Source organism: Arachis duranensis, chromosome 3, assembly GCF_000817695.3.
Source record: "Arachis duranensis cultivar V14167 chromosome 3, aradu.V14167.gnm2.J7QH, whole genome shotgun sequence".
Taxonomy (NCBI): Eukaryota; Viridiplantae; Streptophyta; class Magnoliopsida; order Fabales; family Fabaceae; genus Arachis; species Arachis duranensis.
Window position 1 is genome coordinate 41,377,031 of NC_029774.3, and position 15,016 is coordinate 41,392,046.

Sequence of the window (15,016 nt, forward strand, 5' to 3'; positions counted from 1 at the left end):
CGTACACGCACGACTGTCATTTTTTTAGAAATGATCATTTTTAACTGTTTTAGTCTATCTAACCAGATTTTTCACTTTCATAACTCCTATGGTAAGTTAGAGACGGTGGATTAGAGGGTAGAAAGCATTGGGAAAAAAATTATTGAGTCGAAATGGGTTGGAAGTGATTGAAGGGATGAGTTGATATAATTGGATGATGGAGATGAGTTTGATTGATAGTTGAGTTGTCTGGATAGATGCAAGGATTGTGGCTTTGTCCCACTTGCTCCGGGTTGATATTTGAGTTGCTTGGGTAGATGCAAGGGTTTTGGCTTTGTCTCACTTGCTCTGGGTTGAGATATGTGACTTTGTTGAGCCTCCATGGCAAAATGTGGCCGAACACTTAGACCTTCCTAGATGATACTCCCAAGAGAAGGTGAGATGTAATGCGTGAGCATCTTTTCTATTTTTTTCTAGTGAATTTGTATTTGAATTGTTAAGTTTAATTAAGATTTAAATATCTTTTAGTCACAGTGAATGTTACTTTGAGTCGTGTGCAATTCTGTTTATTTCAGGTAGCATTCGGATGGATTTGATGGAGTTTTTGTAGAAGAAGAGAAGAAAGTGAATGATGCTGTCAACCCTGACCTCTCTGCACTCTAACAGAAATAACTTGAGCTAATTGATGTTATTCTAGTAGCATTGGAAAGCTAACTTTCAGAGCTTTCCATCGATATATAATAGTGTACACTTCTTCTCCAACACACTCGGCCTTAGTGTACACGTTGAAGTTTCATTCTGCATAAGTGGGGACTAATTTGGCTTTTCCCATGTTAGGCACCAAGACAAAGGAACGCGCCTCCAAGCCTTGCTTCCCCCTTCATGCCTAACTTCACAATTATGAAGTTAGGTGCCAGCCTTATAACACCCAATGGTCCCCGCGCTCCTCAAGGAAAGCCACGAAGATCCTTGGTGATTTTGATTAAACTTTTATTTTATTTATAAATAGGAAAAGATATTGTTTAGTTTTAGAAAATATATTTTACATTAATTAGGATTAGATATAAAAGGGAAAAGAATCAGCCATTTGGACTCCTCTTCTCTCTTACCTCATTTCGCACTTTACAGTTTTTCAGAATCCTTGTTTTCTCTCTGAACCATGAGCAACTAAACCTCCACTGTTAAGGTTAGGAGCTCTGTTTATTGTATGGATTGATACTATTACTTTTATATTTTAATTTATGTATTGATTTCAATTTCAAGAATTTGTTTTTGTTCTTCATCTTATGAATCTGGGTAGAATGGAAGTATGACCCTTATTCTATTTGAGTTCTTGTAAACCTTGGAAAAGTAATTTACTTGAACAACAGCTTGAAAATAATTTCTCCTAAATTTCTAATTATCTATACTTAACGGGATATGTGACATATAATCCTCTTATATTTGGATAATTAGAGTTTTTGTGGCACATAAACTAGTTTTGAACTTAACACTCTATTTGGAATCAAGTGACCAAAGAATTGGTGGTTGATGAAGGTTAGAGGAGACTAAAAAGGTCTAAGGAATTAGGGTTTAGTCACATATAATTTTCCATGAATTGAATCTTGCATGATTAAAATAGTTGGTAAGAAAAGTTAATACGAAAAATAAACATCTCTGAAATCTTAATTGTTTTCTCCCATATTCTTTACAATCCATTTACTATTTGCTTTCTAATTCTCTGAATTTACTGTTTATGCAATTAAACTCTCAAAACACCATTTTCTGCTTATCTAACTAAGCCAATCACTCAATCATTGTTGCTTGATCCATCAATCCTCGTGGGATCGACCCTCACTCACCTGAGGTATTACTTGGTACGACTCGGTGCACTTACCGGTTAGTTTGTGGGTTATAAATTCCGCACCAAAATGGCACTCCCTAGCATTGATTTGAGAATCATGCATGATATTGATCAATGAATAAATATGAATACGTTTTAGGGATGCTCGCACCAAGTGACTGTTCAGGATTCAAATGCATCATTTTCATTTGTGTGTATTGATTAGGTGTGCATCTTGTATTTGGCTTGCCTTATTAAATAATTGTATCTATATGCTATTTGGGCTAATTGCTTTATCTGTTCTCTCTATTTGTGTAATCTTTGTATTGTTTTGTATGTGTTTGACAATTGAGATATCCCTTATGCTGGCGATGGTGACCCTGAAGATTGTTCTTGATGCAATGTGGTGATTGGAGGTTTGTGGAAAATTGAGAATAAATAGATATATTAGAATCTCTTAGGTAAGTTTCCATTTTTTGGTTTAGTGAGAACCCTAGACTTGGAGCAATGAAATTTTGAAGATTCAGATTGCTTAGAGAGTTCCTATTACCATATATTGTATCGACTCGGCACTTTTACCCTACTAGGAACCCGGTGGTTTGGGTTCTCACCCATATATTATTTTTGTTTTTCAGATGCAGGTCCCAACGTTCCTCAGTGAGCGGGAGTTTTATTTGGAAGATGGCGAAGAAGACTTTTTGCTTCTATTTTGGTTTTAGATACTCTCCTTCTTTTGGAGAAACTCGTATGATGTATTCATTTTGAAAACTTTCCTTTAGAGGCTTTTGATGTATATGTCAAGAGATATATTATATATATCAAATTATATTACTATTGTAACTCTATCCGGCCTAATCTTTACAAGCCGAGACTAGTAGACATTTATATATACTTATATATGTCTCTTTACCCTTATTCTTTTTTCAAGCTTGTAATTATCTACCTTTTTTGACCCACTTATGTATGTTATCGAATGTGAATGATCAAAAAATTGTTTTTTTTTATCTGGGGTTTAAATTCCTATACAAGCTTCTACATTAATATCTCCTTTAATACATAAGAATTTATATATCATCCTGGTGTCATAGCACCAAACTCTCATTGAATTATGACTTAAGCATAAGACTTTAAAGGGTAGGGTGTTACGGCTTCATCTGTCTCTACAACCCTGCCGTTCCCGAGGAAGTTATCAACTTGAAGGAGGAGGTGCAGAAGCTCACACAGGAGCTTCACGAACAAGCATATCAATCTGAGTAGAGATACAATGAGCTTCTTGCAAGAGTGAAAAAGACCGTTGCCATTAGCTCAGAGCTGACGGAGAAACTGGAGTGGCTAGAGCATTTGCGAGACCAGTTGGAGGTGTACAACAAGCAAATGCATAGTGTACAACGAGCAAATATATTCTGGAGGCAGCGCCGTTGCTAGTACCAGCGGCAATGCGGCTGGTGGGGCACCAACATCAACACCTAGTCCGCTGCCTCAGTAGGGGGAAGACGACGTGTCGATGACAATAACTAGGATCCGTAGGGTTTAGAAATTTAATTTATTTTATGTCTATTTCATTGTATTTTACTTCTTTGACTTTTTATTATATTCAGACCGTTGATATTTAATAAAAATAATTAGTTGATTTCTGATAATTTTGAATTTGTGCCCTAATTTTGTAAACAAAAATTTTAATTTGACTAGTAATTGTGCACTAATTGTGCAAAAAATTATAATTTTAATAAAACGTAAAAAAAATAGATTAGAGTGACAATTAGATCCTTGAGAGTTTTGATTTTGTACTAATTAGTCTACGAAGAAAAAAAAGTACCAATTAGATCCTCCACTATAGCAAACGGTGGACACCTTATGTCTTTCTGTTAATTCATCATGTAAAACCTAACCCTGATGCTTATGTGTACTATTAATTACAGTGATGTATCTATTTATGGAAGATCTTCATAGATATAATAATTTTTGGAACAAAACTTCGCTTATATTATTAGGATTTGTAGTAAATAGAGAGTAGTTGATGAATGTTATATGAAAACTCAGATGATAACAAATCCTTCACCATCCAAAATGGCACCATTTACTTGCTCATATGGTAGCCACGACACACGTAGACAACTGAATATATTAGTAACTCTATTTTATTTTGCACAATTCATAGATGAAAAGATATGACATGTCCACTTTTTAATATTGTAAATGATTTAATTGATATTTTTTTCTTTAGGAATTAATTAGTCTAAAGTTAAAATTCTTAAGGAATTAATTGTCACTTTACTAATAAAATTATAAATTTCTAAAAAATTTAGTTATTTCGTTGGTCCCTATAATTTTATTGAATTTTTAATTAAGTTTCTATACTTTTTTCTTTTTAATTGGGTTCCTATACTATATTAGATTTTGTAAATAAGTCCTTAGAGTGACAAAAACGTTAGAATTAACAAAATATTCTAGTAAATAAAACGAATATATCTGATACTTGACTGAATATTTTATTTTATTTAATAAAATATTCCGTTAATTTCAACATTTTTATTACGGTGAGAACTTAGTTATAAAATCTAATATGGTATAGAAATTCAATTGAAAAGAAAAAAAATAGAGATCTCATTAAAAATTTAGTGAAACTATAAAGACCGACAGAATAATTAAACTTTTTTTTATACTAAAATTAATATAAAAATAATTTTTTATTAAAGCAAAAAGTTAAAATTTTCTAAAACATACCATCACTCTTTTAAAATTATATTTTGTACCGAAATCTACTGAAAATAAATAATTCTTTGTCAAAATAAAAAGTTCAAAGTTTTTATAACACATATACATCACTCTACTAAAATTATATTTTATGCCAAAATAAATTTCTAAAATATATTCTTTAGTCACTTAAAATTATAGTTTATACCAAAGTCTACAAAAAAGAATTTTCTGTCAAATTAAAAATTTATAAATTTCTAAACCATACTTATCATTCTTTAAAAATGATATTTTGCACAAAAATCAATATAAAAAATAATTTTTAAATAAGAAAAAAATTTATAAATTTCAAAAGCATACTCATCACTCTATTAAAATTATCTTTTGCACCAAAGTGTAAAAGAAAAATATTTTAACAAAGTAAAAAATTATAAATTTCTAAAATTATATCCATCACTCTAATAATTAAATTATATTTTACGCTAAAATCAATCTAAAAAAAGTTTTCGATAAAGTAAAAGATTACTTCTAAAATATATAAATTTCTCTTTTAAAATTTTGTGCCCAGGTCTACAAAAAAAAATAAATTTTAATGAAAGTAAAAATTTATAAATTAGTAAAATGTACATACCCACGACTGTCTATAAATTTAATTTAAAACCAAAGTTTATATAACAAAAAAACCTTTAGGTTAAAAGCAAAAAATTCTTAATTTTAAAACCTACCTTTCACTCTCTGTATATTTGGCGACAAAATCTTCAAAAAATAACTTTTGGTCAAATTAAAAAGTTAAGAGTTTTTAAAACATATCTATCCTTCTCCTAATAATTTTATATTTTGCACAAAAAACAATACTAAAAATAATTTTTTATAAAAAAATTATGAATTTCTATAACATACTCATTACTGTACTCCATTGAAATTATATTTTATACCAAAGTCTACAAAAAACATTAATCAAAATAAAAAATTTATACATTTTTAAAACAAATTCATCACTCGTATAAAATTCAATTTTACATCAAAATTGATATAAAAATAATTGTTGATTAAAACAACTACATTTCTACAACATTTCTATTATTCTCCTAATAAAATTACACTACAAAAAAAAGTGCAACTACTTCATTTTATCATCGATTTTTAATATTATTTACCGTCAATTTTAATTGTATTTTTTGTAGTGTTATATATATTAAAATCAATATAAATAATATTTTTATTAAAACAAAAACTTATAAATCCGATCCTATATCCATTACTCTCTTAAAATTATATTTTGTACCAAAATCTAAAAAAAAAATTGTCAAAGTATTTTTTTAGGAAAGCGATAGATATGTTACGAAAATTTATATTTTGACCAAATATTTTGTTTTATGATTTTTGTTACAAAATATACTTCTAATAGAGTGATTGATATGTTTTAGAAATACATAACTTTTACTTTAATAAAATATTAGCTTTTATACTGATTTATGTGTAAAATATAATTTTAGGAGAGTAATAAGTAAGTTTTAGAAACTTATATAACTTTTTATTTTGATTGAAAATTATTTATAAATTTTTGTATGCTTCTTATGAGCTCAAACAAATAACTTACAAGGTAAAATTTAAATCTTCTCTATTATGTCACTATCAATTAATATTATTAACATATTTTTTTATATTTTTTTATACAAAAAAGCTCAACATCCATGTAAAAATTATATGGATGGTATCTAAGTACTTTTCACTTCATGCATTTTTTTCACCCACACACTTGTTTGTTTTACACGCGCCTCATATAACGTATATAACGTAATCCTTATTTTGCGTGATCAACCTTTCTCAACGTAAACCTTTTTCTATAACGTAAACCTTTTTCGCGTTCTTCTTCTTGTTCTTCTTCTTCTTCTTCCTATTCTCCTTCTTCTTCTTCAACCTAATTAAATTTGTTGTTCTCCTCTATTCGCGTTTTTCTTTTCTGCATTATGAAGCTGGATTGACTTCAACGTAATTAGCTTCGTCGTTCATCTTCTTCTTCATTTTCTTCTTCTTCATTTTCTTCTTCGATCTGTACTTCTGAATTGAAACAATGAATGAATCAACTTCAAATCAGTTGAATGAGTGCGATTTGGATAATTCTTCCGAAATGCATCAATTTGATGAGGTATGGATTATTGAATTTTGAATCGAATTCAATGGAATGAAATTGCTAATTTTATTTGAAGTGAATTGAATGGACTGAGGTGATCTATATCTGAATTGAATTGATAATATGTAACTGTGAGTAACTGTGAGTGTGAGTAACTGTGAGTAAATGTGAATAACTTTTCGGTTCCGTAAGTACTAAAGAGTTGATTCACCATGTGCATGTGTTCGGTTTGGTATGCAGAAAGGAGTCTAAAAAAACATTAGACGAATATATTCTGTGTTGTTCCCTAAGCACTATATAATTATTTCACCATTATTAAGATTTGGGTTCACCATAATTAAGATTTCGATTCACCGTGCAGACCAGCTGTGTTGTGGATGAAAAATTTGTCCCAAAGGTGGGAATGATTTTCAAGACACTAGAAGAAGTTGGAAAGTTCTACAAACATTATTCCAAACTTGCCGGTTTTTCTACCAAAATAAGGAACACAACTCGGGACGGAGACAAGATTAAGAATCAACTAATTGTATGCACAAGAGAGGAGAGGTGGAAATCAAAGATATCTCCAACTTTGAAAACAAACCCTTCAGCTGGGTTAAATTGTCTTGTCAGAATTTACGTACACATAATGAAGGATGTTGGTCTTTGGACAATTTCCAAAGTTGTTTTGAACTACTCACTTCCTTGTTGTCCAGACTAGGCTGAGATGCTCAAACAACACCAGGAGCTTAGCATGTTCGTGCGTCGCACCATTGAAACCCACGAGGAAGCCGGAATCAGACCAAGCAAAACTTACCAATCATTTGTGGCAGCAGCTGGCAGCCACGGTGAACTAGGTTTTATAGAAAAATACGTCAGGAATTACTTCACAAGGGAAGTACAGAATATTTCTAAAGAAGACGATGCCAAAGAATTTGGAAAGTACCTAGTAAGAATGAAAGAGAAGAACCAAAATTTCTTCTTTGAGCTTAACCTTGAAGGCAATCACTGCATTAAACATGCATTCTGGGCTGATGCAAGAAGCAGGGGTGCATTTGATTATTTCGGAGACATGATTTCATTTGACACCATCTATAACACAAACAGGTATTCGATTCTTTCAAATATATTTTTGATGTTCAGTGAGTGTATATATTTCGGTTCACCACTGTGTGCTTGTTATTTATGCAGGTACAATTTGGTTTTAGGTTCTTTTGTGGGCGTGAATCACCACAGCCAGTCGACATTTTTGGGATGTGCGCTGATAAAAAATGAGGACATCTAATCATTCAAATGGCTATTTTAGTGTTGGCTACGTTGCATGGGAGGGAAGGCACCAAAAGGTATTATTACCGATCAATGCACATCGATTCAAAGGGCAATTAAGTTGTGCATGCCAACAACAATTCACCGCTGGTGCATCTGGCATATTATGAAGAACATCCCAAGCAAATTAAACGGATACAAAGGACACAATGAAATTAAACAAGAGATGAGTCATGTTGTTTGAAACTCATATACAAAAGAAGCATTTGACAGAAACTGGATCGATTTCCTTAGAAAGTACGGCCTCGGAGGCAACAAGTGGCTTTCAGGAAATTGAGATTTCAATTCGAATTAATTTTATGCTCATATCTTTTTTTCCCAAAGCATGCACTGTTTTCGGTTCACCACACCTTATGAGTTCGGTTTGGTTTGCAGAGCTGTACGAGGATCGACATATATAGATTTTGGTTTACTTGGATCACCACTTTTGGGCCGAGATGAGAAGCACACAAAGGAGTGACAGCATGTATTCAATTTTCAACAAGTTCATCACACAGAATAGCTCCTAGAGACAATTCGTGAAGCAATACAACAATTGCCTAGCAAGTAGAAAGAGAATTTAATGCTGCAGATTTTCACACTGTGATACCGTGTGCAACAAAATCAACAATAGAGGCACAGTTTCAGCATGTATATACCCAAGAGAAGTTCAGGGAAGTTCAAGCTCAATTCAGAGGTAAAGTAAATTGTATCACAACATCAATGCATTCCACCCTAGGTTTCACAACATATGAAGTCATAGAGCAGGTTTTCAACTCCACATTCAACAAGTTTATCGTCACCTACGACGCAGTATCACGAGATGTAAAGTGTCATTGCTTGCTATTTGAGTCTAGGGGCATATTGTGCCGCCATTTCCTAAGCGTCCTAAGCTTTGAGCGAGTGGATAACGTGGCACCGAAATACATATTAGAACGTTGGAGCAAGAACATAAAGAGGAGACATACACACATCAAGAGCAGCCAAGATGAACCTCTATTGGAGCCAAGAAGTAAGAGATTTGAGGAATTGGTGTTTTGGTCGCACAATATATGTGAATTTACATCCGAGTCTGAAGAGTTGACCAAAATTTTGCACCGAGTATTTGACAAGGTCATGGCAGAGATGGAAGAATATCAAGAGAGAAGCAAAGGAAAAAGTTTGTTAACCCATGAAGAAGCAAAATTAAGCAATGTGAAGGACCTTCAAAGCCCACCACGTGTCAAAACAAGAGGTCGGCCCAAGAACAGACTTGGATCAAACCTGGAAAAAAAGATCTCAAATGCCATGAAAAAAAAAAGAAAAGACAGCTCCAAGCGAGGTAAAAATTGACTTGCTTTTGATTAGTTAAAAATTCAATTGTTCATTTTGCTAATATACAATTAATTATGTCTTTTCTAATTGAACGTTTTAGACTCTGGATCATCGATTCAGTCAAGCTCCACTCTTTACAATGCACTAGATATGAATTATCCAAGAGAGGATTGTACAAGTTTTAGTTTTTATTAATGTAAATTTTTGTTCACCCATGAGCAAATTTTGGTTCACCATGGTTATAGCAGCGTAAATTTCTGAATGTTGTTAGTTTTTAATGAATAGTCACTTTTTTTGTGAAATTCTATATTGATATATGCAGTTTTTTTATTCGTCTAGTGTATTAATTTCTAAGTTGAATAATTAGAATTTGTTTTGAGAAACGGGAATCAGGTGTAATGCTAGTTACATTTTTTATGTGATTAATTGAATAAAAATTATTATAAAATATAAAAGAGTAACATAATTATTTTTAACTTACATTGGTGGAGTTTTAAAACTCTTTCTTGGATGGATTTTCAGGGTTTAGGATTTTGGGTTTAGGGTTTTAGGGTTTAGTGTTCAGGATTCAGGGTTCAGGGTTCAGAGGTTCAAGGTTTAGGGTTTAGGGGTTTAGGGGTTCATGGTTTAGCGTTTAAGGTTTAGGGTTAGGACTTTAGGAGTTTAGGGTTTATGGGTTCAACGTTCAGTGTTCAGGGTTATGGGTTTAGTGTTTAGGGTTTAGGGTTTAGTGGTTCAGTGTTCAGGGTTTAGAGTTTAGTGTTTAGGGTTCAAGGTTTAGGGGTTCAGTGTGTTTCCAACTTTTGGTTCGCTTAGTGTATTAATTTCGGTTCACCGTGTTCAGGGTTCAGGGTTCAGGGTTTAGGGTTTAGGTTTAGGGGTTTAGAGTTTTGGGGTTCAAGGTTCAGGGTTTAGGGTTTAAGGTTAGGGGTTTAGAGTTTTGGGGTTCAGGGTTTAATGTTTTAGGGTTTTAGGGATTTATGGGTTTAGGGTTCAGGGATCATGGTTTAGGAGTTTAGGGTTTTAGGGTTTAGGGTTTTAGGGTTTAGGGTTTATGGGTTTATGGGTTCAGGGTTCAGTGTTCAGGGTTCTGGTTTTAGTGTTTAGGGTTTAAGGTTTAGAGTTCAGGGTTTAAGAGTTCAGTGTGTTTCCAACTTTCGATTCGCCCAGTGTATTAATTTCGGTTCACTGTGTTCTTTTGGAGTTCATAATGTATTGGTAAATACAGTGATTGCAATCACTGAGAACTTGGAATAAAATAGCAGCCAAACAGTTCCAACAGATATATAAATTAGCATCTCAGATGAGTAATCCATCTTGAATCAAATATAAATATTAACATTAACATTTAGATTAATATTCACATATATACATTTGAAGTAAGCATTTTTTTCTTTTTAAAAAGGTTAAAAAAATTGTTAATTGCAACCAGCTAATCATAGTATATGCTATTTACTATCTGAATTCCCATATGTGAATTTATAATAAGGGCTGGAGAGGGCAGTAGATGGCTTTAGGAGTCTTTTTGCTTCAGATTCCCAAATCACTTGGTCTCTAATTTTGTTCATTTCATGCAACAGAATGTGTGGACCATATTGATACCTGAAGCTATCAATCTCTTTCTACTTTTGATCTTTTGCGGATCAATTGTTTCAAGCCATTTTATGACGTATATTTCACAATCATAGCTAAGTAAGAATTGAGTATAATACGATTAATAGTGTGCAAAATAAAACATATTAAAAATAGCACTATAGAAGAGAAAGATTCTTACTATGTACGTTGACCATTTAGTAGGATATACTCTACTTCTACTCCTAGTCCATCCTCCATTAAGGGTTTCGTCCCAACATAAACCCTCATCTGAGAAATTATTAATCCCTGAAAGAGGTGCAAAAATTGAAAAAAATAAATCAACAACACTCAACCGAACACATTTCATGTCCTGAATAATTTGAATAATTTACAAGAAAATAACTTACAACAAATTTGTTCAGTTTCTTCCTCGAATCAGGTATATTTTCTGGCAGCTTATTGATATGGTCAAGCACATAGAATTTCCTTTTGATGACATCGGCAATCAACAACCACCAATGCGCTCCATTGCAAATTGGCACAAATAGCTAAAGTTTGGGAAAATAATAAAATATTTCAGTCAAAACAATAGCAAACAAGAGAATTATCGAAGAATTTTTAGAAATTACAACTTACAAATTGATATGATGCAAGTTTTCTTTTGTCAAGAAACTGGCGGTGGTGGGCATACTGTTCAATATCTAACCGGTAGGCCTTGTTTGTCCTTTTATCAATGTAAGACTCGCCATGTGTTCCCAACATAAAATTTTGCAAAAAGAATATCAGTTAAATCACATTTGCACTGAATTGAACACAATTCATACAATGAACCGAACACAATTCATGTGCTGAATAATACTTGAAAAACATTCAATCATCATGAGAAAAGATTTCTTCATGAAAAAGAACTCAACAAAACACATAACAATCAGTTGAATCAGTATTAACATTTTCACTCAACTAAACAATAATCAGCAGTGAATAAGAAATTTAGCTTACCACAATATCCAGCGGCACAATGTATATTTGTTCCTGATACCGCCGAACTTTTATTTGGTTGAGAATCATGCTGTGTATACTAACCACCGACAGGATGAAAATTTATGAGATATACTATATAAGAGTGTTTAGAAAAATCATTAACGTTATTGCAACTGGCAAAGAATTTATCGAGGCATGCACTTGTTCTTTGGGCATTAGAGACATAAAATATTCTCTTAACCCCTCGTAAAGTGCCTTATGTTTCAAGACAAATATTGTATCGTATTCATTGCTACCATCTTTTGTCTGTTTCACATGTGTCATCCAATGATAACACTTTTCAATCAGCTCATTCACAATTTTTGTCTTTTTCTCCGGGGTTTTGTAAACTTCAACAGCTAGTAAGATTAGTTCTGAAGCTGTTGCTTCAGCAAACTTTAATGCTGCTGTCACTCCAGCATCTACCACCGCCTCTTTTAGAATTTCAAGCTGTAAAACACTCGGTTAAGAGGGCTGACTTGGTTGAGATGTTGGTGGACTTATCCCAAGGTTAAAGGAAGGCATTTCATCTTCCCTTTCCCTAGGTTAAGCAGCACTGCAAGATGATAGATATTTAACAAAGATATTAAACAAAAATGATATTTAATCATTATAGTGAACCGAAATCCAAACTAATAGTGAACCTAAATCCAAACTTACAGTAAACCGAAATGATATTAAACAAAAATGATATTAAAGAAAAGCAAGTAACATACCTATCAAATGATGACAAGATTAGAGTTTTTTGTTCTGATTGCCGTGCCACCGGAGGTTCTTGGGATTGTTGTTGTTGTTCTTCATCAGAAACTTCATAGACATCGTCATCTTTGAAAAATTCTTCAATAATAGAACTCGTAAGAGACACTGTAACATCCTGCTTTTTGGACAACAACACATTGAATTAATTTCTGGTTTCAACTGAACCATAATTAAACCATGTATAAGCAGTAAACATTATCGGTATTTATATAAGCAGTAAAACTTACACATCAACAGGTGCTTCTTGTTCGGATTGCTGTGCTGTTAGTTCTTCGCAGGGCTGCTGTTGCTGTTCTAGAGGTCTGCTGCATTAAACAGTAAACATTTATATAATTATCCCAAATTATTATCATATTTAACAATGATATATATTTAACAAAAATGACATTAATCATTATAGTGAACCAAAATCCAAACTTATAGTGAACTGAAATCTAAACTTATAGTGAACCGAGATTATATTAAACAAACATGATATTAAAGAATTTTATGCTTACACATTAACAGGTGCTTCTTGTTCTAATTGTTGTGCCACCGGAGGTTCTTTGGATTGTTGTTGTTGTTCTTTGGCAGGGTTGTTGCATTAAACAGAAAACAGTTCAATAACAACCCAGAATTATTATCATATACCATTAAAATTAATAAAAAAAATTTATGTGAAACTTACTCTTATCAGAAACTTCATAGACATAGTCACCTTTAATTAATTCTTCAATTACAGAACTTGTAAGAGATACTGTAACACCCTGCTTTTTGAGTTCTGGAAGGCAGCTGTAATAAACAGAAGAGAGTCCAAAGACAAGAACATATTGAATTCATTTCTTGTTTCAAGTAAACCATAATTAAACCATGTATAAGCAGTAAACATTGAACAAGATTCATGTAGTGAATAAATATTTATTAACTTACTCATTATTAGAAGTTTGTTGTGTTTCATTTTGTGGAGGGACATAAATGAAGTCATCTCTGATTAACTCTTCCGGAACAGAACTTGGAAGAGACAATGCAAGAGGATGTCTAAGGAATGTAAACAAGGATAAAGTTAATGTTGAATAACTAGAATTTATTTTGAAAAATAGGAATTTGCACATTGAAAAACTCACACTTCTAAAGGTTGAGAACGAGTTTCTTGTCGAAACTCAACGATTTGTAGCTCAGAATCAGGTGTAACTCTAGTGACATTTAAACACATTTACCTTGTGATTAATTAAATAAAATTATTACCTAAATCTAAAAGAGTAACATAAATATTTTTAACTTACACTAGTGGAGTTTTAAAAGTCTTTCTCGGGAAGATTTTCTTTTTTTTTTTAAATATTTTACCGTGCTTTCTAGGGTTATTTTCCTAAAACATAGATAACAAATTAAAATTAGAAACCAAGATTAAAAGCAAAGGTCTAGAAACACATTAAATTCATTTTTGGGCAACCACAGAACAGAAAGTAGAATATGCAGTGAACCAATTTACCTAGTATTGCTCGCGGCATTTACAGAAGCTGTAGAGCTTCCTTGAGTCTGTAAGAGTTACTCGCTATCCAGATTTACAGTCGGCACTCTAAGCAAGATAAATAAATATTAGTAATTGAATATAGAGGAATTAGAAAAGGTTCTAGCAAAAGTAAGCAAAGAAAGAAAAGAACTCGGGAATAATAAATTGAATCTTACGTCTCAGAAAATTCATTTTGTACCTTTGGAGAGTCAAAATGATCCAGAGCAATGTTTGCTGACTGAGCTTCATCATTTCTTTTCTTTGATCTCTTTTCTCTTATCATCTTCAATGCTCGTTTTCTTCTTTCCGCAGCATTGTCTTTTGCTGTTCAGTTCTGAAAGTTCATAAAATAAGTATTAAGGAACCTAGAACGTAAGTATCAATAAAGAAAATATGATTCGAGAAATTTACTCCTTGTCAGATTGGGCTTGTGTTTTTGCCACCCTTTGCAGTTATTTTCTTTTTATTACGGGTGTTTTCTCAATTTCATTTTCTCTAGAATACAGACAAACACATCAAATTTATACCGAAGACAAGACACTAACAATGAAGTCAACCAAACTGACAGACACCACCGAACCGAACTAAATTAAATTACTAAAACAAAAATTAGAAGCTCACCGAACCAAAACTAATTCATTTGCTGAACAAAACGTGATACATATGCAATCAACAAAATGTCTCACAGAAATTATGCAATACGTACTGGCTTTCAGATTCGCTTGCGCTCTCTGAATCTATCGGCACAGGCTTTGTTTTTTTTGTTTGTTTTTTAACCACCTTCGGTGGTTGTTTTCTTTTCTTTGTTCCGGATTTTTTTATTTCTTCTTCTCTGCAATACATAAGAACAAGCGCATAAGAACAAATTTAAGAAAATACAAGTTAAATGAAATTAATATGAAAATTAAACTGACTGGTTTTCAGATTCAGATTCAGAAAATCTTTC

General features: G+C 32.4%; 1 protein-coding gene across 1 annotated transcript; it reads left to right on the plus strand.

The window, feature by feature from the left end:
- The first annotated feature begins 7,335 nt into the window (after positions 1–7,335).
- On the plus strand, positions 7,336–7,893 carry LOC127745498 (protein FAR1-RELATED SEQUENCE 5-like). Its single transcript, XM_052258266.1, has 2 exons — positions 7,336–7,715; positions 7,800–7,893. Exons 1-2 carry the CDS (start codon positions 7,336–7,338, stop codon positions 7,891–7,893), a joined length of 474 nt encoding a protein of 157 aa, XP_052114226.1.
- Positions 7,894–15,016: the final 7,123 nt, after the last annotated feature.